The following is a 25,089-nucleotide window of genomic DNA, read 5'->3' as shown; positions in this document are numbered from 1 at the left end:
CTAGAATTTGCCTTCTGAGTGCTAGGATTACAGGCATTTGCCACCACACCTAGCCTGTGCTCTTGTCTTTTATAGAAGAACATGCAAAAGAACCACATTTGAATAGGACAATAAAGCAAGAAATGTTCCTTTAAAAGTCTGAGTGTGGAAAGACACTTGCAGCCTGAGATAGGTCCTCTGACCACACATGGTGGAAGGAGAGTACTGACTCCTAAAAACTGTCCTCTCACCTCTATATGTGCAACCTGGATATAGGACTCTACACACACACACACACGATATAAACGTATGAAAATAAAAAATAAAATCATTCATTATTGACTGTCTCATCTATCCATTACCCCACATGAGCAGTTGCCTTAGGAATTCAATGTCAAGGAAATTGCCCCACTTAGGGGCTTAGTCTACTCTCACATTGGGTGAAGGAGCCAGGAATTTAATGGTGTCATCGTTTCACCCCGGTAAAAAAGCTCTCAGCCCAGTGTTTTCTCAGATAACACCATCAGTGATTTTGCTTCTGTTTTTGTGTGCGTCTTCCCTCTGACTTCCTATTATTATTATTATCTTTTTTAATGCATTCTTCATTGGAAACTACTCAGTTCCTCTATGAAAATATTTAGAGTAAGAAAATACACTTTTGGATTTGTTCAATAGAGGTTTTCATCAGAATCCCTTCAAATGCTGACACTAGCATGTCCCTCAGAGGCGCCAGTAGCATCTCATGCTGACGTTTCATTTCTGCACCTAGTGTCTTCTCTGAGGATTAGCTGCTTGGTGGGAACCACATATTCCTTTCTCTCCGTGAAACAGGAGTTTAACAGTTTAGGGTTCCATCCTACCTCCTCCTACACCTGCCTTCATCTCTAACACTCCTCAGTGACTTTAAAACACCCTGCTTTTAGTGCAGTCTTAGCAGACTTGCTTACTTAAATCCAGAAAGGCATTGCTCTTTTCAGCGCAGTTTTTCCCATGAAATAGTAGCTGATGTTCACATGCAGTGCAATTTGTGACATTGCAGGGGAGAACAGGAAAACTAGGGAGAATGAGCACATTATAAGTTGTGAAAATCAGGATACTCACACATTATTCACCACAAGGCTTTGCAGCTAACCCACAGAACTTAATTGTGGTTCCTTTCTTATTCTTCTGCAGTAGGGATTGTCAATTTTGTCCTTCCCTGGCTTGAGGCTATAAGGCTTTATTTCCAAATGTTTAATGAGCAATTGCTCCCTTTCTGTCTAGTAGTTCCTGGACCAAACTGCAAGGTCAAGAGTAAGTCTGTCATGTTGCCGCTCTCTTCCTGTTCCATGTTCTGAACAGCATTCTGTAGAGGCGGTTTTCAGTGACACTGCTAGAAATGACCTCAGGAGTCACATCTCGGATCTTCTTGTCCCCTGGTTTTCTGTGTACAATTGAAATAAACAACAATCTGGGGTTCTCCCACCTTGGGTTAATCCTTCACCTAAATCCATTGCCAAAGCTGAACTGTATCCCTCCTGGGAATTCTTTTCCAGAATATAATATAGTCTCTCCTCAGTACTTCCCAAAGAGCATCATTTTAGCAGGTTATAAAAGGTAAAACTTTGCCATAAACACTAATTTGGGAATTTCTTCTCCCATCTCATTTAGTAAATACTATCTACTTTCTTAGCTATAAAAAGAACCAGAGCATTTTGTTACTTATACAGCAAACAGTTGTAGCCTGCTTGGTTGTTGGATGAAATGCATGCTCAGCCCAAACTGAATTAAAATAAGCATATAACTCAGTGCCCAAATTGAATTAAAATAAACATAAAATTCAGTGCTCTACTGTAAGATCTGCCAATCTTTCCCATTAATGAGCCCACTTCTCAAGGGCAAATTCTAGATGAAATTCAGTAAATGTGGCCTAAGACAAAACAAAGTCTTATATTGACTTTGAATAAGTAGTCAAGGAAGCTTATTTTTAGAAATATCTACATGATTCAGAATATGTGATACCCCTTTAGAAGTTGCCATGGGGAAAAAAAGCAGCTTCAGGGCAGATTCTAGAGTAAGTGCACGCAGGTTCACATTCCCTGCCAGCATCCACAAGGAATGGTGTAGCTTGGTTAAGCTTCTTTGTATCTCATTGGATAATAAGAGAACTGGCATGACTGAGTGACAAAGACTGGATAATGTGATGTATATACACTGAGCATCCTCTACCAGACTCCACAAAGAACTGCATAATGGCTACAATGGTTCCACAGAGAGCTGGGGTTTAGTGTATAATTTTCTTCATCCTCAACTGGCAGGAGACCAAAAATAATTCAGATATCTGAAGGATGGTAATAGCTCCTGGAAATTCTCAAATGATGTCCCAAAGATTTTTGTCCAGTCTTCATTATGTTGCCAATAATCTTAATATTTCTGTATAAGTTGTTGTTCTTTGCTGCAACTTAGGGCAATGGAACACCATCTACCAAACTCAACAAACCCATATGGCGTTTATCGGGAAAAGGAGCGAAAGATGGGTAGGTGTTAACCGATTGGGAGCAGAAATGGAAAGAGAGAGAGAGAAGGCAGGAGGTGCTTGGTTACAAAGGGAAAGGGAGCAGTTTAGAACGAGGCTTAGCAGCTGGGACCCTTGGAACTGGAATCATGGAGCTACGGAGCTCCTCAAGGCCCTAGCTCCACATGGTTTCTGCATGCAGAGTCCTTATGCAGTCAGTCACCTAACACATGCACAACATAGCCATGCAACCTTTGGCAGCCTTTGAGCTGTCAGTGAGGAGCAAACACCTGTCAAAGATAGATTGGCGTGAAGGAAGGTTGCCTGGAGAAAAGTGATCCCGGGGCAGGGACAAAGCCAAAGGATTAGAGAGGCCCAGAGACCAGAAAAGGCTCCCTAAGGAGAAGGCCCAGGCCCAGGAGAAGGCTGGTGCAGAGTGACACCAGGCGGGAGAAGGAGAGGAATCAGGACCAGGAACAGAGCCAGGTTGCCCAGGGCCTAGGAAGAGGGAAAAGCCAGGATATCCACATAAGTTCCTGGAAATTCCCGCATCCTCCTCGGAAGGAATAGCACTTCAAATTCACTTAGACTTTGTGTAATGGGGAAAATCGGCATTTTGCCTTGATAGTTTCTCCTGGCAAAATCCAGCAATTTGTTCAGATTGGGCAACACTGAGATCACATAAGCATACCATCAGAGCTGGGAGAAGAGAATGGACCAGTTTACTTAAGGTTGGGGGGCAGGGGTGGGAGGGAGTTTTAACCAGAGTCTAGACTCAGTGGGTGATCTAATGGGATGCAGGAGATGAGAGTCTTTGGGAGTTCAAGAAGTAGCTATAACGACAGCATCAGTAGAAGGGTCTACTTCTTTCCCATTATCCACTTAGTACCTGAGTGAAGGAGAACAGTCCTGCTTAACTTCATTGTGCTTGAAAAACTGTTTCTGTGAGCTCTAACCCAATTCACAGGCAGGTTTACTCAGAATCCCTGTTTTCTCATCCTGTTTAGCTTTTTAAAAGAAACTTTATAGACATGGAAAGAATCAAGAACTGGCCCCAGGGGCATCTATGACTCACTGCCATTAGGATTATTAAAACTAAGTCACTGTAATAAGTCTGCTGTAAATGGCCTCAAAATTCATATCACTTATCATTTAAATTTACACCTCATGCTAATAAATACTTTCTTATCATGCTGGCGAAGGGTAAATCTTAGGGTTTTTCAACTCATAAAAATGTAACTATCCAAAGCTTTCTTGTGTGTGAGTGACATAATTAAATATTGCTAAAGCTGCACAAGCTCATTCTAAGTTACTAATTCTGGCTCTTTCTGATCATGGCAATTCACTTCTTAACCTCACTATATGTTTTCTCAAGCAGAGATGAGTTTGATGGAGATATGTTCTACTGGACTTGGGCCAGGTGGAATGTTGTGTTTGCTCTTTCTATGAGATCAAGAGAACTAATGGGCTGCCAGGTCTAGTGGGGACGCCTAACAGCATCAAGGCCATCTGTTTAGACCATCAGGTGGTGTGGTTGCTCACTTCCTTCCTTATGATTCCATGCTTCAAATTAGATTTATTATAGTCAATATTTTGCCACCGTGCCACATCAGGAGATAGGTTTCAGCTACAATTAATTTATAATAGCAGGTATTGTCAGATTTTCAGTCCCATGTAGTTAGAGGGATAAGACTTATTTATGTAGCTCCTGCATTTCTCCATGGTACATCTTTGGATTTTGCATATTTAAAAGATATTCCAAAAGCAAATAGTGCACTTACCTTAAATATGTTCATAAAAAATATATCATGGTGTCTCATTTGAGATGAGGTAAAATTTAATGTTTGGAGGAAATCTGTACTAGTTACTAGTCTATTGTGACAAAACATCATGACCAAGACAATTTATAGAAGAAAGGTTTTATTTGGGGCTTATGGGGTAAGAGTTCATAACCATCTTGGTGAGGAGCTTGGTAAAAGGCAGGCAAGTATGTTTTCCAAGCGGCAGCTGAGAGCTCACATCTTCATCCATAAACAGAAAGCAGAGAGAATGATCTGGAATGGCTCCAGTCTTCTAAAAACTCGAAGCCAACCCCTAGTGGCATACCTGTTTCAGCAAGGTCACATCTCCTGATTCCCCACACCCCCACCCCACCTCTGCCCAGACAGTCACCAACTGGGGACCACGTATTCAAATGTCTGAGATTTATAGCTCATTAAATATACCACACAATCATTTTGAAAATATAAGAAAACTGAAATAAGTACCCAGCAATGCGTTACTGAAACTTAAAATAAAACAAGAAAAAACTGAATATGAAGCCCATGTAACCACATTCATTTCCAAGAATATGACTGAGATGATGTGTTGGTCCTGTCCTGTCCATCAATATGCCTCTGAATGGCCTCCTTGCCCATAGCATCTATCAACTATTCTAATCATTATTGTAATCAATTGTTCTAAATATTGCCTAAAGCTTTGCACAGTTTATTAGATCAGAACAAACACCTTAGCATGCCTGGGGAATGGACAGTGAACACTTATAGGGTAAAGAATGAGCTAGTTGCCCCATGGAAACATTCTGCCCTAGTTTATTCCCTGCCTTTGAATAAGGTACCTGGATTCTTTCAGTAAATAAGCCCCTTTCTGCTGAGGCTGTCACGAGCTGCAGCCAAACATAGTTGGTGGCAGATAAATTGTGCTGTGTTTTTTGGAAAATATTTGGCCACATACACTGGGAATATGAAAAATGTTTGCAACTGTATTCTTGGTTCTACTACTTCTTAGAGTGTGAGGTATTTGTCAAATTCAAGTACTTGAGTGATCAGCACAGTGCTATTTTTGATACCAATAAATTGGTAAACATTCCAATTTGGTGATCCCCTAATTATATTAGGTGTGCATGTATTTTTTACCAATATTAAAATGTTTGAGGAAATATATTTAATGGGATACTAACTACTATGCAATGACACTGAGGGAAAAACCTGTATACAGAATCACATATATGTTATGACTCCATCATAATTCATATATGTATGTATATATGATGAATAGAAAAATAATAGAAGACATGGCCTAAAACACTAAAATGAAATTTTTTTGTGCTAAAGAACTAAATATTACTATCATTTTGTGCTTTCAAGGGCTTCTAAATCTCCTGCAATGTTCATGCAGATAAGTAGAGGCTTGCGATTATTTAAAAACTTATGAGTAAAACAATGTATTAATTTAATTTTATGAGCAATGAAAATGTTTTTGTTGTTGTATGAAAAACTTCAAAAATTTCAAAATAGTGCATTTGTCCCACATTGTGCAGCATAACCAACTGGTTCCTTCTTGATTTTTTTCAACAGTGGGTTATAAAAGCTATCTAACAATATTGAACTATCAATCAGATAAAACAAAGTAAAAATATATTGGCACTTACATCCATGTCATTGTAAAAAGATATGGATTTCTCTTTTAAATAATGAAGATTAGATACTTTACAATAAAATTACTTTATTGTGTGGTAAACATAACATCGACAGATTTTCATCAAATGACAGTTCAGAGATATAGATATACATATGTGTAGAGAATAGATACTTTTTTAGAGAGCAAGACAGATTTTACGATATATAGTCTATTTACCACCAACTGTATACAATTCTCAAATGTGAAATGAAGCTGATGTACCTAGGAAGTCACAGTTATTACAAGCAGTTTGACTTTGATGTGTGACTTTGGTAACACTGCTACATAAATACACCACTAGTTGGCACTGTTTGGGGACAGTGGGCATTTGTAACACACGGGCCGAATTGTACAAAGGGGTCCTGAAACCCAATGACTACAGCTTAGCAAATCTTTGCACAATATATGTAGTAACAGGGACAAGTGGGTCGCCATTACTAACCACTAGAGAGACAAAAAAGGTTTCTTGTCTTTACAAATTGAACAGAACAAATTATCTTGACCTCTTCCTGCCTCTTGTTGCTTGTCTAAATATTTAACATGTTCTACATACCTTCATGTGGAAATCAAAAGGAACATAGCAAGAGGAGACTGAGGAGAGTGCATTTCTGCCAGTAAATGTTTTCCTAATCCACAAATCTATCCAGCTCCTGAGTCTTCCTTTGGGCAGCCATCATCTAATAACGAAAGACGTGGCAAGGAGTGGCTTTGCTTGGGAGCTTGTCAAAGCTTTCTCTCAGAGTTTTAGAAAACATCTACGGTCCATGGAACGCACTTTCTGCTTAGCTCCTATGCAGGGGTGAATGTTCCTTTGGTAGTGTGCCGTCTAGTAGGATGCTGCCCTGGCTTCTGTCAGGACACTACTTCACCAGCAGACTTTGGACCTGTCACTCCACCTCAAAACAAGACGCAGGCTTTTTGGCCGATGAGCTCATGTTATCCGAAGGGCGGTAGGAAAGTGTGCTCATTTTTGTAGACAGGCTTGAGTGGGACTTGGCCTTTGGGGGAATGTATTTCAGAAGCTGGAGAAAATATTTCTTAAACTTTTTCCCCAGAAAGCCATAAAACAGAGGGTTCAGGCAGTTGTTAAAATAAGCTATGCAGATAGTGATGGGCATGGCAGTGTCCACGATGTCGGCGATTTTACAGTCGCGGATGACCCCCAGCTGAATCAGGACATCCAGAAAAGTGAAGATTTGGTGGGGAACCCAGGAAAAGAAAAAGAAAAGCACGATCGCCATAATTATCCTAAAGATGTCATCGTTTCTTGGCTTGTTCTTCTGAATTTCATAAGCCTTCTTTAGGGCTTTCCAAATAAGAGTATAGCTGGTGAGGATGATCAGAAAAGGGAACATGAAGCCCAGAATATTCTTGGTCAGGCCCAGCCCAATGGGGAGGGTTGAGTTCTGAGATTCATAATGGAAAGCACAAACTGTGATGTTGGTGTTCTCGATGAAATACACATTTCTGTGGATAATAGCTGGCAAACTGGCCAAGCCAGCCATCAACCAAATGATGATGCAGGTAACTTTGGCCACCAGCATTGTGCGTCGGAGGCGAGACTTCATTGGGTGGACAATGGCCAGGTAGCGATCAATGCTGAGACTGGTGAGCAGGAACACACTGGCATAGAGGTTGAAACTGACACTGGCTGAAGCAATCTTACATAGGTGATTGCCAAAGGGCCAGCGGTATTCCATAGCTGTATAGACAGCCCACAGTGGCAAAGTCAGCAAAAAGCATAAGTCCGCCAGAGCTAGATTCAGAAGAAAAACACTAGCCACAGTCTTCAGCTTCATGTAGAAATAAATGACAATCACCACCAAGCTGTTTCCAAATATTCCCACCACAAAGATGATGCTGTAGAGGGTAGGAATCATGACAAATATGTAATTGTGCCTGCCGGCCTTGGGGCAGTCGTCTTGGATTCTTTTAATTCCATCTTCAGTAGAAGAATTGAGGATCATTTTGCTCTTCTGGGTTGAGTTCGTCTCAGACACTATTCAAAATGCACCTGGAGGAAACAAAAATCCAAGGAACATATAGAGTTAAAAGTTTAAGTTCCAGTTGTAAATGAGCAATTTTCATTCTCAGCCACAAATTTAGTAATAAGATGTCACCTTTGGGAAAGATATTAGGTTATATTTTCTGAAGAAACCTCATGAATTGATAAAGTCTATGACAGCTCACTTAATCTCTAGAGCACATGCTTAGGTGATGTTAAGCAACCAATTAGACAGGAAGCTTGAAGGCCATGAAATGGTGAACCTCTTCTTCATAACCATAATCATAATTAACTCTTTGATTCTTAATATGGATTGTCAACTTGACAGGATGTAGACCACTGAAACGACAAGCCTTTGGTATGTTAAGGCGCCACCCTAACTGTCTGGGCACTGTTCCATCAATTGGTGTCCCAGAGTACATAAAAGAGACAGTTTGCTGAACTCCAGCATCCACTAACTGTGGCTTCAGTGTAAGTAGCTGCCTTCTGTGCCCACTTCTATGCCTCCCTCCTCATAGCAGGCAAACAAACACCTCCTTTCTGAAGTGGCTTATCAGGTCTTTTGTCAAAGCAACAAGTTCAGTAACTAATACAGACCCCACTTCCTTGGAATATGATAATTTTAAGAACTGAGACAATATCACTACTCAGCTGCCTCTCCTGAAGTTTATAATAGCATACGAAAAGGAGGAAGGTAGGGACACAGGCTCTGCCTGAGGTCAATTAGCAGAATTGCCTCCTGAGGACACATGACTATCATAGACTTGTAATATTTTTCTTACACACTTTATAATACGTTATTTCTTTGGTCAAAAGACCAGGAACTGAGTCATACACCCTAGATAAATACATGACTTTCTAAACTATCCAAAAGACTATGAAACCACAAAAAATGTACTCTTGTCTCCTATTAGTCTTGAGTTCACATAAATGGAGGCTGCAATATAGCTGTTGCTAAAGTACATCCTTGCAAACAAGACACCTTGAATGTGGACCCATGTAAAAAACTGGGTGCAGTAAGATGTGCCTTCAATCCCAGTAATGGCAAGATGGGAAATAAAGACAGGTGGGTCCCTGGGAGCTCAAGGGCCAGCTACTCTGGCCTAAAGCAAATCTCAAGACAGTGAGAGATCCTGTCTCAAATGGTGGATGTTGTGTGATGACCAATGCCCCAAATTGTCCTCTGACATTTACATATATACTCTGTAAGCATGCAACCCCTTCATACATCACACACACACACACACACACACACACACTGCCAAAACAAACCAACCAACCAACAACCAACAACAACAAAAAAATACCTATGTGTCCCTGAAACTTCAAGAATCATAGTTGTACTGACTGACTTTATGTTGACACAAACTATAGTCATCAGAGAGGAAAGAGGTTCAGTTGAAGAAATGCCTCCATGAGCTCCAGCTGTAAGGCATTTTTTCAATTAGTGATCAGTGGGGGAGGGCCCAGCTCATGGTGTGTGGGGCCACCCCTAGGCTGCTGGTCTTGAGTTCTACAAGAAAGCAGGCTGAGCAAGCCAGAAGTAAGTCAGTAAGCAGCTCCCTTCCATGGCCTCTGCATCAGCTCCTGACTTCAGGTTCCTACCATGTTTGAGTTCCTGTCCTGACTTCCTTCAGTTATGTGGAAGTGTAAACTGAATAAACCCTTTCCTCCTTAACTTTTCTAGCACAAAGTGAGGATGAAATTGATCAGCTACAGGAGCAAATGTGCTAGAAGTCTCAGAATTTCATAAGAAACACCATGTTAATAGCAAAGGTTTGAAGAAAGATTTTTCTATTATTTGGCAACAAGCAAAGGAAATTATAAAGAAATGCCCTAATGTTTTCTATATAAGCAAACTCTATGGCCTGCAGAAAGTAACCCAAAGGATACTCAAAGAAATGAAATGTGGCAAATGGACGTGTTTGATTTTCTGGAGTTTGGAAAATTGAAGTATGTGCAGCAGACCCTAGATACACATTCAGGATTTCAACGTGCAATTTCTTTAAGTTCTGAAAAAACTGATTTTGTAATTACAAATTTATTAGAAAATTATAGCAATTGTGGGAATACCAGTACAAGTTAAGACTGACAATGCTCCAGTATATGTCTCTAGTAAAATGAGAGGGTTTTTGCATATTACCACATAAAGCATATTATAGGTATATCATACACTCCTATAGGGCAAACAGTTATAGAAAGATCTAATCTCACTTTAAAAGATATGCTTAATAAACAGAAAGGGGTAATAAAGACCCTCAGAGATAGATTATACAATACTTTATTAACTTCAATTTTTAAAATGCTAATGAGAAAGGAAAGACAGATGAGAAGAGATATTGGGTAGTAGAAATAACTGCTGAATTAAATCAGCATGTATACTTTAAATATGTGTTGACCTCAGAATGGGAACCAGGATATGTGTTATGTTGATGACGAATTCTCCTGGATTGTGGTAACACCACTAAGATGACAAACATCACCCAAAGGTCAGCATTGGACTACACACTGTTCAGAACAACTTCAAAGTGGTTAGGTAAGATGGTCCAGCCTCATAGACTACTCCAGCCAGGACTTTAGATAAGTTCTGCACTTTCCTATCACACAGATACTGAACAACAGCTAGCTCTCCCAGGACTTAATCATTATCTCAATTTCCTCAGGGTTTCCTAAAGATGCTGTCTCCCCCATACAACAGGAAGTGGGGTGGGTGGGTTTTTAGTGGTCAGTGAGCTATAGATGTTTATCATCATTTAGGTGGGGTTGGTGGCACGTTGTTATTGGTCATGGTCAGGGAGGAAACTAAGCAAAGGAGATTAGATGTAGGAATCTGGTTCTGAAAAGAAAAAAGAGGGATATAGGAATGATAGGAAAAAAAGGGTAGATTATTGAATCTACTTTTAAACTAAAAAAAGAGCAACTACTAGTCTCTAGTAAAATTGGTATAGATTTTTGTATATTAATACAAATTTAGGGTTATTTGTAGGACATTTTATATATACATTTCTGATTTTGTTTAAGGTATTTTTGTGTATTGATTCAAATTTAAGGCTACTTTTGTTATAGTGTATAAATGTTTCTACTCTTGTTTAAGGTATTGTACCTATGCAGCTCATTTAACAATGTTATGTAAATTTCTAGTCCTTGAAAGCTATTATTGCAAACTATTTAGAATAATTAAGAAATGCAGGTTAGTACCTAGTCATCTAAAACAGTCAACTTTGTGCCCATGTTAGATATGTTTTCAAGGTCAAACATATGTCTTTAAAGAAAATGGCATTTAAGGTGTTTTAATAACAAAAGGCTTTTCATGACAGTGAGACATGTCTTCTCCTGGAAGCACCAATTTACTTCAAAAAAGGGTGATGGGCATCAAAGAACTTACATATGGAGTTTTCTTTCATTGTGGCAAAGTTAACCACTGAGCAAGAACTGCTCTTGCTTCAACTGCTGACAGTTTCCTGTCCAAATAGGACAAGCAGAACACAAAAGAAGGTGGCTACAAAACTTTGCCAAGACAAGGTAGTCAGTCCTCCAAAAATTCCTGCTTCAAAGAAAAGTTTGTCAGATAGCCTAGGCCTATAGCCAAAGATGGATGCCCCAATGTTGCAGAGGAACCTTGGGTGACTGTCCAGGCAATCAGCTATCTCTGTCATTTCTATAGTTTTGCAAGTTGTTCACTTTGTACTTCTTGTTTACTCAGGTAATATTACATCTTTCTTGGGTCTATGATAGAGTTGAAGACTAAATACTTATTGTTACAGTTTTCCTTGTTACCAAATTCAGAAAAGAAACTCACAAAAAAAGATGTAAAGTGTATAGGGTTGAGAGATATAAAAGCTTAAGTTGTGCTGGGCATTGCTGGCGCACGCCTTTAACCCCAGCACTGGGGAGGCAGAGGCAGGCAGATCTCTGTGAGTTCGAGGCCAGCCTAGTCTACAGAGCTAGTTCCAGGACAGTCTCCAAAACAATACAGAGAAACCCTGTCTCGAAAAACCAAAAAAAAAAAAAAAAGCTTAAGTTGTTTGTCTAAGATAATATTTTAAGGTCTAAAAGATATTTCTAGGCTAGTAATACAAGTTATGACAGAAAGTGAGTTAGATACAAAACTTTGGACTCACCAAAATAGGATAGATAATGGAATATTTTCTCTGAAGTTGCCAAATATAAATGGACTGGACATTGTGAATGTAATTTTTTGATAATTGTTCTTATTGTATATAGTTTCATTTTGTTAAAGTTAAAACCTTTCCATCTTATTTAGACAAAAAGGGGGAAATGTTGTGGAACATTTGTTTGCACTGACACTCTGAGACAATAAGGTTTACCTTGAATCAGAGAGTGGAATTGTCAGTTGTTTTACAAGAATTAGCCCTAGAGGTTTTGGAGGACCCAGATAGGGGGGGAACAGGAAGATATAGGGAGGGACTTAGAGAGATTTATCTATGAGGTATGAAGAGGCAGGGTCAACTGATCATTCCTCCACCACTCTTTGGATCCATAAGGTTTTTATCCCAATATCTGACTCCCAAGTTTTTATTATTAAGTAATAGAACAATATGAGCAAATGCTTCATCTATGGAACTAAGAACCCACAAAAAGACCATGTATGTGTTCCCCAGTTACAGTGAGAAGAAGTGGAAGTGTGGTTCTATGTGAGTGTGCCTGCAGGTAAAGAAACTCAATTGAAAGCACAAACTCAATTTCAGTAAATGCTGATACTGTTTTAAAATGAGATTAATTACTCAGAGTAGCTTGAACGTTGTTTCCAATGTAATCTAACTAATTAATCTTTAACCTCACAGGAATGCCACATCTGCATCTTATTTATTAAAAATTTATTTAACTTCTCAATCTTTGCAATAAAAATTATTAGTATCCTCCATTTGTAATAGTCAAAACAGCTGCCTTTTGGTTATTGTATCAGTAGACTTAAGATGACCAGCAGGTAAGTCAAGGGGAGCATTCAAGAACAATCTGTTGGCAAAGATGAAGAGTGAACACACTCATCCTCTCAGCTACTAGATCTGGCAGCAGCTGCTAGAGCAGACAGAAGCTCTCCAGAGACACCATACAGCAGGAGTTTTCAACCTTACTATTGCTGTGACCCTTCAGTACAGTTCCTCATGAAGTGGTGACCCCCGACCATAAAATTATTCTCATTGCTAAATCGTAACTACTTTACCACTGTTATGGATAACTGTATTCATACTATAATGTAAATATCTATGTTTCTAATGGTCTCAGACAACCCCTGTGAAAGGGTCATTTGACCTTCAAAAGGGAGCACAATCCAGAGTTTGAAAACCATCATACTAGAGTGCCTAAAGGTATGTAGAGCTACATGTTATAGAGAACAGAGGAGAGAAAACCCAAGCTATGCTCATGATTCAAGATGCCCATGAAATCTGACATAAAGGTCCTCATCTCCTATATAGTGTGACCACTTTTTCTGACCCTGCTCACTTATTCCTTTGGAAATACAACCTTCCAATAGTGTCTCTCACTCAGTTTACTAGTAATCACGTGTCTTTCTCCAATCACTTGTTCAAGATTGTGTGTGCTTGAACAAGTGATTGGACAATCTTGAACCCATGCAGAAGTGGCATCCCTATCCCAGTATCCTCTGCAGTCACTGGGCACAGAGTTCTTTCCAAGTCTTTTCACCATATACAGGGTAAAACTGTTTATTTTTTAACCTTGAACTGTCTGGATGTTGATTTCCACTAAATCATTAAGGGCTTACCTATGAGGTAACCATTTGTGCAGTAAGGGTGCCAAATGCAGAAAGTAGGCTTGGTTTACCATCAAGAATGTCTTTACAGAGTGCTGGAGCTAGAAGTGATTCTTTTGGATTTCAGGAAAAAACATGTGCCTGGGAAGAAATTCTGTACGGATTCCTGCAAATAGTCCCTCCTATGTTTTACACTCAAATGGTTCACTTACATGATTCTGAAAATGTATACTTTTTTTCCTTATGAGTACATCAGAAAAACATTGTGGGAAAGATTCCTATTGCACTGTGACTTTTTTATCGATGCATGAAACAGGCATCTCATAATCATCTTGGCACAGAGAGAACCTTTGCCCCAGTAATCATGGCATTGGACAGTACAGTGATGCAGTGACAGCTAAGACTACATTATAGCAATGGTGTTAGTACTTCATGGTAGAAAAAGGGAAGGATCCCAGGACCCTAATCTGGTACTACAGTCACGGCTTTCTCCTGCCTATCATACTGCAAATGGCTGAGGAAGGTCCCTGAGTATACCAGAAGTGGCAATTAATGAAAGTGAGGCTTCATGGTGCAACTTTCATGACATCTTCACTCAGGTAGCAAAGATGCAGCTCACCGGTGCTCTGTCAGTTATCCATCATCCATCACCCTTACTCCCGTAGGTAGTAAGCCCGGTAAGATCATTGGTTCACCAATGTTGAACTTGATCTGTTATTGATGCCTGATTAGCATGAGTAGATACATATCTGTTCACATTTCTCCAAGAAAAATCAAAGGCAGATCTTTAAGTGGCTTTCTTGCCTCCCTCAGTAGGTAAAGTTACAATTCCTACCTGAGTATATAGTTTCCATCCTCATTATTGTTAACAGTAGCCTTGATTAGGGAACTGCGGAGGCCACTTAGGAAAAGTGGTTTCTCTGGCCTAGTATTCACTTTGTCTCAAAACAAAAAAAGTGGGCAGGCCAGTCACCTGGTTAAATCAAGAAAGTAGGACCACCCCTAGGAATGCAGATCCACCAGAAGTCATAGACACAGGAGGAATTTTTATCCCTTTAATGAGAGAATGTGCATTTTCTTCCCAGGATTTCTGCCCCTGGAGCAGCACAGCAGAGTCTTGGGGTTCTGTTTGCCTGACTCCTTTGGAGAGGCAGAATTTTTCTTTTCCCTGCTCTTCTTTCTTTTGGGTGCTAGGCAGAGCCAAGTAAACTTTACCTAATGCCCTGGGCTCTCTTTCTCTGAAGGCCACTCACTCCTCCCACTTTTACCATGGAGATACTTGTCTGTCACTGGGCTGACCTCCAGGCTCGTTCAAATAGCATGGCCCTCTCCTTGCTCACTCAGCTCCTGGGACTGGCCTACCTGGTGGAAATGAATAGGTTCCAAAGAGATGGTCCATGCTTCCCTCTTGGGCCATCAGACTATTGCCAAAAAGTAACCAAGCGGTGGTAGTTCACCCCTTTAATTCCAGCAGGTGGGAGGCAGAAGCAGGCGGATTTCTGTGAGTTCGAGGCCAGCCTGATCTACAGAGTGAGTTCCAGGACAGGCTCCAAAGCTACACAGAGAAACTCTGTCTCAGCAAAAGAAAGGAAGGAAGGAAGGAAGGAAGGAAGGAAGGAAGGAAGAAAGAAAGAAAGAAAGAAAGAAAGAAAGAAAGAAAGAAAGAAAGAAAGAAAGAAAGAAAGAAAGAAAGGGAAAATGAAGTTGAAGAAATGGCAATTTCCCTCAGGAATCTCCTGCTGTGAGAGGAAATAGCTGAAGCCCTGGAGGTAGCCTGTGTCCTGAAGAAAGACTTGGGGCTGGTCAGAGCCCTCACAGGAGAGACCTGGAGCTGAGACACTGGTGGGCATGGGACTACGCCTTGACATATATGTATCTCCTTTTTCTATTAAATTCTCCCCTCGGGTCAGGACCCTGAAGAAGGACTCTAGAAGAGTCACTGGATCTTTGTCCCTGTGGCCACACTGAATGAATCTCTTTCTCTCCCTCACTTTTAATTTGGCCCCTTAAATTAACTTATTGAGGATAAATGGCTGAACTTAGCTCATTGGGCCACAGGCTGTGACCCCTACGCCCAGTAAGAAATGTGGGTCTTTTTGTTTTGTTTTTCCCTTTAAAGACAGCTAGCCCACGGAGGGCTCAGGGCTGGTATTCTCCATCCACCTCTCTGATCTTGAGAAAGCCTTGTGTATTTGTCTGTTTGCCCAAGCCCCGGATGCCAGGCATTCCTGAGACTTGACTCTATCCCACCCTTCCCCTTTGCTCCAACTCAGAGTTATCCAATTGTGTCAGTTCATTAGGTCAAGCTCCCACCGAGGGGGTGACACACAGTAACCACCCTGTGAGAGGCTAAACACTGAGTGAACTTTGCCCCACCGCAGTGTGCTGGGATCACTTGGTTTGGGTTGTTAAGGACGTTTACAAAAGCAAATCGCCTTGCCAAGTTACTTTGACTTTGTTCCTGTGTCTCTTTGTCCGATACCAGGAATATAGGCATGAATATTCTGTTCCAACACACCCCACCTGTGATTCTGTAATAAGCTTTTTAAGGTTCTTCCTGTGTCATCTGGGAGCTTAGTTCTTCCAATACACAAGACAAGAATGTAAAATTCACTGGCTCAGGTCGGCTTTTGGTGGCCATCAAATTTCCAGGATACTAGCTTCCAAGAAAGACTCCTTTGTCCTAAAGGACACCCCAGCATTCGCATGTCATTTCCTTGTCCCTTTCACCCAGCTTATGTGCTCTCAGCCATTGCCTTTCACTTGTGGAGTCATTAGTACCCACAAACAAACATCATCTGCTCTGCATGTCACATTCTCTGAGAAGCTTTCCCAACTTCTCTAGCAGCTTTGGGACTTTGGATATAGATCGTGGCACTTTAATCATCTTGACATATTTGTTTTCCCCACTGGTCTGCCAGCTGCCTGAGCAGAGGCCTGTTCTGAGTCATCTTGTTTACTACTGTAAGCCCTGCAATATTCCAGAGGGCAGATGATAAACGCTCCTGAAAGAGCGTGTGCTATCAGGGAACACAGAGTCCCCTCTGCAGGCCCTTACTCTCAAATCTAAAAACAGGCTCGCAAGGAACCTAGGGGGCAATTTTATTAGAATGTGAGGGAAAAACAACTATGCAGACAAGCTAAGAACCTTGGAAGCTTCTGGAAGAGTGAACCTAGAAAGATGAGCATAGAAAGTCATTTGCTGAGTTGGAGTCAAAGAAGCAGGCAGGATTAGCAAGGAAATCTGGGAGAGCTTCCTGGGGTGAAGGGCATCCGAGAAAGAGATTACACAGAAAGGCCAGGCAAGCATTTTAGGATTGTGGCCAGTGTCTGAAATGGAGCCAGAAAGAGGAAAATGAAAAGACTATGAGTTCTGTGTTAGACCTCAGGCAGTGGGTGGGGTTAGCAGGGAGCACTTGTGCTCACAATGGAGGGGCTTCTAAGCAGCACACCTCATTGGGGAGGGGGGGATTTCTCCATTATCTTAGTGTGTCTTCGGGTGTATTGTGTTTCTTTGAGATTCTGGAACACACAGGCTTTTCTTCTCTCGTCCAGTCTATTTGGTGTTCAGCTTGCTTCTTGTACCTTGATAGGCATCTTCCATGATTTTGTTGAAAGTATTTTCTGTGTCTCTGACCCTGGTTTCTTCTCCTTCTTCCATTCCTATTCTTCTTCGATTTGATCTACTCACAGTGTCCCAGATTTCCTGGATATTTCTTTGACCGAGGCATCTATTTTCTTCTACCTTGTCTTCAGTGCCTGAGATTCTCTCTTATGCATCTTGAACTCTGTTGGTGAGGCTTACCTATGAGGTTTCTGTTTGACTTCCTAAATTTTTCATTTCCAGTTTTACCTCAGTTTGGGTTTTCTTTAGTGAGTCCATTTCTACTTTCAAGTCTTGAAATTTTTTCTTTTTAAATTTAAGTTAGAAACAAGCTTGTTTTACATATCAATCCCAGTTCCCTCTCCTTCCTCTCCTCCCCTGCCTCCCCCCAACTTCCTATCCCATCTACTTTCTGCTCCCCAGGGAGGGTTTGAATTTTTTTCATTTTGTTTGACTGCATTCTCATAGATTTCATTAAGGGACTTATTAATATCCTTTTTAAGCTCATTGTACATTTTTATAGTGGCTTTTTGTAGTCCTTGTGCCTCAGCTGTATCACATTTCTCGGGACCTACTGCAGTAGGATTGCTAGGTCAGGTGGAAACATGCTGTCTTGGGTATTAATGATTCTGATTTTGGAGTTGATGTGTGGCATCCAGCAGTGGGATGATTGAGGGGATTTGGGGTGCTGCTACCTGGTCTTTATTGGGCAGGGTTTTGTTCCTTGGTTTCTGTTGCCCTCTCTGGATCTTAGACAAGTGTTGTGGCTAAGTCCCTGCCAGATATGGCCACTGGGAGTCCCAAGTAGATTGTGTTTCTAGGTATCCCTGGCTGACAGAAAGGAATGGGGATGAGCTGGAAGGGGGACTGGGAGAGTCCACAGGGAAGGCTGGGTCCACTGCAAGGTTTGGCAGAGTCCCAGGAACACCAGTAGAGAAGGAGGACAGGTTCTTGCAAGTGGTCTACTACAGGTTTAGGGATATGACAGGAATTTGCCGAGGACAGGAAGGAGAGTGTGGATCGCCTGAGTGATACCCAGGATGGCATGGCCAGCTGGTTCACAGGTAAAGGATGCCACTAGGTATTGGCAGCTGACACAGGGGAATAGGAGTGGGCTAGAAGAGGGTGCTGAGAGGGTCCATAGAAAGAAAGTTGGGTCAGCCATGTAGTTGGGCAGGGTCCCCAGGGACTGGAGTACTGGAATAGACAGATTGTTGAGGGATGTTTTCCTGTCCAGATAATTAATCCCAGTTTTGTTGGCTCATGGGAGGGGTGATGCTGTGTCTTTGCACAGTCTTTTGAACAGCCTAGAAAGTCCCGTCATAGGACCAGAGATACAGGACCACCCAGGTCCAGAGGTACAGGACCACCCAGAGTCAGAGGTACAACCTCCCTCCATTCTTCAGACCAAGCTAAACTGTATATTACACAGAATTTAAGAAAACTTTAAAAACTAAATCTATGGAATAGTTGTGCTAACTGTGAGGAATTAGCTTTCACTTAATGGGCTACCATGAGCCTGCTACCTCCCTCCACCTTCCTCTTGTTCATATGCCATTTTAAATCTTTAGGAAGGCAACTCTGCTGTCCCCTCCCCATATGGCATTTCAAATGCTATAAATGATCATTTGTGGTACTGTGCCCATCCGTTAACCCAGTGTGGTACAGACACATGGAAAGTAGGATCCAAAGTTGGTTGTAAGGAAGATGTCCATCCTCTTCCATGACTCTAAGCTTGGGAATGTCTTCCGAGCTACCTACTGAGTGGATAGTAAGGGAGTAAGTGCCTGAGTCTAAGGCACACACACAGATTTCTATCAGGCTCATGAAGTCAATTCACCCTGCTCCTCACTCACAGAAGACACCAGGGTCAAACCAAACTTTGGGGCAAGAAAACAAAGCAGGCAGGAAGCCTCTAGAAATGGGCTTAGAGGACAGCAGACAGTTAAAAAGATTAACATGTACAGCCCAGGGCTCAGCTTTGGGGGAGGTCTATTTTTTTTTCTCAGAAGGACTTCCTTATGTTTTATTGACTTTTCCACTAATCTTATTATACTTTTTGAACTTATGCTTGTGTAGCAGTATAATTTCCAGATAATTCTTTTTGAAAGTTAATTACCACATAAAAATTGTTTTGGCTAGCAGTCACTCATATCTTAACGAGGATTAACCATATTGCCTCTTTCCTTGCTCTTGTTCTTGCCTAGTGTTGCAGTATAATCCTAGCACTCAGGAGGTGGAGGCAAGAAGATAAAGAGTTCAAGGCCTACCTCAGCATCACTGGAGGTCAATCTGAGGCACATGAGAGAGTCTTAAAAAAAAAGATACTAAAAAACAGCAGGAAGGGATTGATTTAATGCATGCAAGTCTCTGGGGAGTCCTTGCTGCCAGGGCTGGGAGGAAATGGTCCTCTCCTCCCTCTTTGCTCTCTCGACCCTACTTTGACTTCACACAAATCAGTTGGTTCCATGAATCCCCATGTTTGGAGTGTCTAAAATTGTACTGACTTGCCCGAAACCATCAACAGCATTCATATGGAAATGAACTGGGAATGAGTTTGCATTCTAGAGGATCGATTTCCAAGCAGATTTTTCAAATTCAACTTCTTTGCAAGCTGAGGTCAGCCCCTCCTTCAGCTCCATGGATTCTTGCTGACTTAATATTAAATATGTGAAAAGTCGTTCAGGGAAGCCAAGGGAGCATCCTTAGAAACAATAGTGATGTAATGATAAGACTCAACACAGCCCTGATGCTGCCAATTAGAAGACTATCATCCATAAGCATTTGTACAATGATTTAAACCGGTCAAAGTCTGAATGCTGGACCCCATCCAGTATGTCTACAGAAAGGAGTACAAGTTGAAGAGTGAACCCTTGAATTAGGTTCAAAATCTCTCATACATTGAATGCCCAAGCAGAAGTTTCACATCCAGACATTGAAGTCTCCAAAGGATGTTCCCCTTCTTAGGGATGAACTGAAAACATTGCAGACCCCAAATGAGGCAAATTCCAAGAAAGAACAGATAAAATTTCTAGCTGAGACCTGCAAAGCATGGCACAACTCAGTGGGGATTTTCCCAGAGCATTCAAAATGCTTAAGGAAATATGGAAAATGCATGGTGATTTTTAAATAGAAACTGTGAGTTTCCTAATGCTGATCCTATATGGCAATGGATTCACGGTGAATATTTAGCAAAAGTTGTTCTATGAAGCATTTGTGGAGTGGAGGGACACAGGAAGATAATTTTTTTCCAAAGTCAGAGCTACAGAATAGAAGGGCTGGAGTGATAGCTCAGCAGTTGAAAGCTTCTGGCTGCACTTCCAAGAGTCCTGAGATCCGTTCCAAGTACCCAGACCAGACAGCTCAAACTGCCTGCACCTTTAACTCCAGGGGATCCGGCACCCTGTCTGGCCTCCATGGACATCTGCACACATGTGGCATATACTCATACTAGTGTATATGTAAATGAAAACACAAATCTTTTAAAAAAGAGTTATAAAATATGCAATAAAGAGAATGGTTTATTTGAATCGGATGGTTTGTTGAGTTGTCCCAAAGTGTGAACTTACAAACATTGACCTACTCATTTGAAATAAGAAGAAAATCATTGAAAATATAATGGCTTGATCATTTACTGACTATTAGGATACTATAGAATCTCCTTTCTTTAGATTTCCAGCTCATTCATAAAGCAGCTTATATTGAACAATTTAATTGGATTGTTTTGGGGGTACCTAATGCTCTAGTGATGTTTGGGTTGTAAGTCCAGCCTTTAATAGATGAGCAATCTCTCCAACCCAACCTAAATACTCTAATCAAAGCAGAGTGTAATTGAAAGAGCTGCATTCTGGGATGTACTGCAACGGTGTTTCTAGTATCTCATCTCCCTCATCCAACCTTTCACCAAAACAGCCTCCTTTCGGCCTCAAGCAGTGTACCGGCTAGATTTATGTCAACTTGGTACAAACTGCAGTCGTCTAAAAGGAGGGAACCTCAATTGAGAAAATGCCTTCATAATATCAGGTTGTGGGCAGGCCTGTAAAACATTTTCTTAATTAGTGATTGATCGAGAAGGGCTCAACCCATTGTAGGTGGTGCCACCCCTGGGGCTGGTCCTGGGTTCTATAAGAAAGCAGGTTGAGCAGGTCATGTGAAGGAAACCAGTAAACAGCAGCCCTCTATGGCCTCCATGATTCCTCCATTTGGAGTTCCTGTCCAGACTTCCTTTGATGATGAACAGTGACACTGAAGGTAAGTCAAATAAACCCTCTCCTACCCAACTTGGTTTTTGGCCATGGTGTTTCATGACAGCAATAGAAACCCTAATTTAAAAAAGGGGTAGAAAGCCTATTCTTTGGTCACAAATAGGCTAAATTTTCTAGTTCCTGGTCTTAATTGATAAGGAAACTTAATTTCCATTGTTTTCCGTTTGAGTGCCTAGTGGTTCTGATTTCCAGATAGATGGAGAACTTCACTTCAACCACGTATCCACTATTAGTCCTTTGTTGACCAACACCTTTACCCCTTGGATAGAGCTGTGACCTAGGAGACTTTCCATGTGTAGTTAGACCACTGCTTGCACCTTAACCACAAGTTACAGACATCCTTAGGCTTTGGGTAATAAGCATGCCCTCTGATGAATTAGCCAGGCCTTTTCAGGCTTCACTTCCATCCTGATAATCTTGGCAGCCATCACTACAGGAGTGTGGCAGAGGGCCTGACAGTGAGGGGCAAATATCTAGCACTGATGTTAAGACAGACACATAGAGTGTGTGTTGAGGGGTTTGCCAAGTTCTTGGATGGCAATCCTCATCTAACTTCTTCCTTGGAGATAATTTTATTTACCCTTACATTTGCATTTCTTGGGTGAATATTTCAGTAAAATAATATGTTTCTTTAAATAACGCTGAATATAAATTAAGTATTTAGGATCCAATCTCTGTTAAAATAATGGTAAGAACAGACTATAATCTTTTCCCCAATAGTGTCATCTACTGTGGTCTGCCCTCACAGAAATGATTACAAGACAAGCAGCATTTGAAGTCCCGCATATCAGAAATAACTGTGGAGACAGCAGCTCAGTGCACTGTCATTACTAATTAGCCTTCTCCCTTGCTTCACTTAAAATAATGCCAATTCAGATATTCCTCTCAATCTTGGATGATGACAGTGAAATGTCACCCCCATACCTCTATTTCTCAAGAGTTATTCAAATTAAGAGCCTACTGATGGGAGACAGGACTACAATTAAAATTGTATCTAAGAATCCCCACTCAATAACCATGACTTCAACAACTCAGTTGGCATGTCTATGTGTGTGATACATGAATGTGTGCACGTATCCACTGGTGAGCTTGTCATGCAGGTATGTGTGTGTGGACTAGAGGGTGACACTGGGATGTTAGTTTTTGAGACAGGGCCTCTCACTAAACCCAGAAGTCACCATTCTAACTCAGCTGGCTAGATAGCACCCCCTCCAAATCTGTCTGTCTCCTCTCTCCAGTGCTGAAGCTTCAGGCATGCGTCTATAAGCTCAGTTTTTACATGGGTTCTGGGGATCCAATCTCAGGTCCTCATGCTTAGACAGCACTGAGTCATCTCCAAAGCCCCATAATTCAGTTTTCATAAATGTCACTGAAATCCTTGGCTATTAATGTTATTGTCTCTTTATTTCATAGAGTATATAAAAATTGGGATGAAAGATATGTGATTAAGACTAACCAACGCACTTTAAAAATCTCCCATTGCCATAGCAGGAAATAGTCTTACCATTTTAAGTATGAAATGCCATTTGAGAGTGAGTTCCAGAGGGCAGGAGGAAAGGAACAGGAAGATTGACTTGAAAGGAAGCCTGTACGTGCATTCACCCACCCTCCTCCACTCCCAGGCTCCCCACTACAACACCATGCTTCACCAGGTCAGAGTTATGCAAGGAGATGGATGAGCCCATCATGAGAACCAAAGAACATGGATCTGGTTTTTAGGCACCTGAGCTGGCATATGTGAGGATAATCGTGACTAATGAACAAAGTCCAGTGAGCAGTCACACTGTTCATCAATGAAGTATTTCACTTGGCCTTTACCAGGCATCGAAGGTGGAAGACGGAGAAACCGCTGAGACAAGATGAAGAATTGCTTATGAAAGTCTGTGTGTCTCTCCTATATTCAGGACTGGGATGAACCTCCTATCACAGTGCTATCTCCTGACATATTCTTCCATCTGCTCACAGGTATCCAAAACTTATCTAATTTATGGGGACTGGGCTATCTTCTTCTGTGACACCATTGGAACTAACTACTGACCAGAACAGGTAGTTCCACATAAGAACACAGAGAAAGGAGAGTGCAGAGTAGGTCAGGGAGTAGGAAATGGCTGCGTGATGGAAACAAGAGAGATGGGTACAACCAGAATATAATTTACAGTTTGGATGGGGGATCTAGTTCTGCAGCCCAGGTTAGTCTTAAAACCATGTAGCTCAGATGGGCTCAGCCTTCCTCCCTAGTTCTGAGATTCCAGATATGATTTACTTATTATAGGTTCATGAGCTGGGATTTTCACCTAATGTGTGGCTCATTTTTTTCATTTGGAAATGCTGTTTGTGATAAATGATGCTAAAGTGACTTATAATGCCACTGGGAACAGAAAATCAGGTGCTTTGAAGTCCTAGCAGATCTGTCCAGCCTGTGGCTTGTGGGCTGCATGAGGATAGCTATGAATGTTGTCAAATGCAAAACAGTACACTAACTTAAATCATGAGGTTATTTTAAGAACTCAATCATGTGGCTCTCAAGAATGAACTTTGTTATGTAGGGCTGCAAAGTCAAAGGTTAGACTTGCCTATTTCAGGACTTTTGTTGGTGTTCTTAAATTATTCTATGATGTAAATAACTAATAACTTTCATTGCAAGCAAACAGTAACAGAGAGACTGGTGTGCTGTACACAGTACTTGAAACAAACGAAACTAAAGCACAAACAAGGGCTAGACTTGGGAGCAAGGAGCTGAAAGACACTGATAAAAATATACATTGACTGGACAATGTTGTCAGCCTTGATAATTCTTCTTAAATTGTATAAAAAATTTAAAAGTAGATACTACACCATTGACCGTAGTTAAAAGAGTAATACATAGTTCATTCTACCTGCTGTGACTTGCCACTTTGCTCCTCTCAACACTGGGCTACCTACGCTTTCTAATATACTGCCTGTGATGAGAGGTAAGAGAGGTGGGATAAAAGCTAAAACACTCTGTCACTCAAAAACTAAAATGAGCTGGTTGCTGTTGGTGACTTTGGTTTCCTGGGACAACTTCATTTGCAATTAATGAGTAACCAGATGTCACATATCAACTTGAAATTAGAATATGTGTCTAGTATTCATGTACGGTCCGAACATGAGTCAAACAGGAACTCTTTCCCAGAGCAAGACATGCATTAATACACTGTTATGCCTTCTGACAGTTGATTCATCTTCCGAATGTGACTAGAACTCCTGTCTTGGGTTGTGAAGTAGAAAGAGCATGCCTGTCCAGAAGGGCTGTGTCCGTGAGGTGGTGACACACAGTGCACCAGCTGCTCAGGGTGTTTCATTGCCACACCACAGCCATCACCTTCTCTGCTCACTCTCCCACTGTGGTTTCTCCCTTTCTCATCGCTGCATTCACCAAGTGATTTCTGCTTTTATTAACCACCAACGAAGCTCTCAAATCCATCTCTCTCAGCATCAGCTCCACACCACAAGCTTACGGGCCTTCTCTGTCTCCAAGAGGTAGTAAGAGATCCCTTGCTCTTCCAGATAGCCCAGCCCACCCAGGGA

The 25,089-nt window shown here is 41.3% G+C and overlaps 1 protein-coding gene across 1 annotated transcript in view; it reads right to left on the bottom strand.

Annotated features, from left to right (window-relative positions):
* Positions 1 to 5,957: 5,957 nt before the first annotated feature.
* LOC101840244 (type-1A angiotensin II receptor) overlaps positions 5,958 to 25,089 on the bottom strand; it is a 45,628-nt gene continuing 26,496 nt past the window's right edge. The window contains exon 3 of the mRNA XM_005066426.4: positions 5,958 to 7,946. Coding sequence (XP_005066483.1) covers positions 6,820 to 7,899 — 1,080 coding nt within the window. The 5' untranslated portion in view covers positions 7,900 to 7,946 and the 3' untranslated portion in view covers positions 5,958 to 6,819. The remainder of the gene's footprint in view (positions 7,947 to 25,089) is intronic.

This window comes from Mesocricetus auratus, unplaced genomic scaffold (genome assembly GCF_017639785.1).
Source record: "Mesocricetus auratus isolate SY011 unplaced genomic scaffold, BCM_Maur_2.0 Super-Scaffold_100013, whole genome shotgun sequence".
Lineage (NCBI taxonomy): Eukaryota > Metazoa > Chordata > Mammalia > Rodentia > Cricetidae > Mesocricetus > Mesocricetus auratus.
The sequence above is the reverse complement of the archived record's forward strand: the minus strand, read 5'-3'. Positions and strand labels throughout refer to the sequence as shown.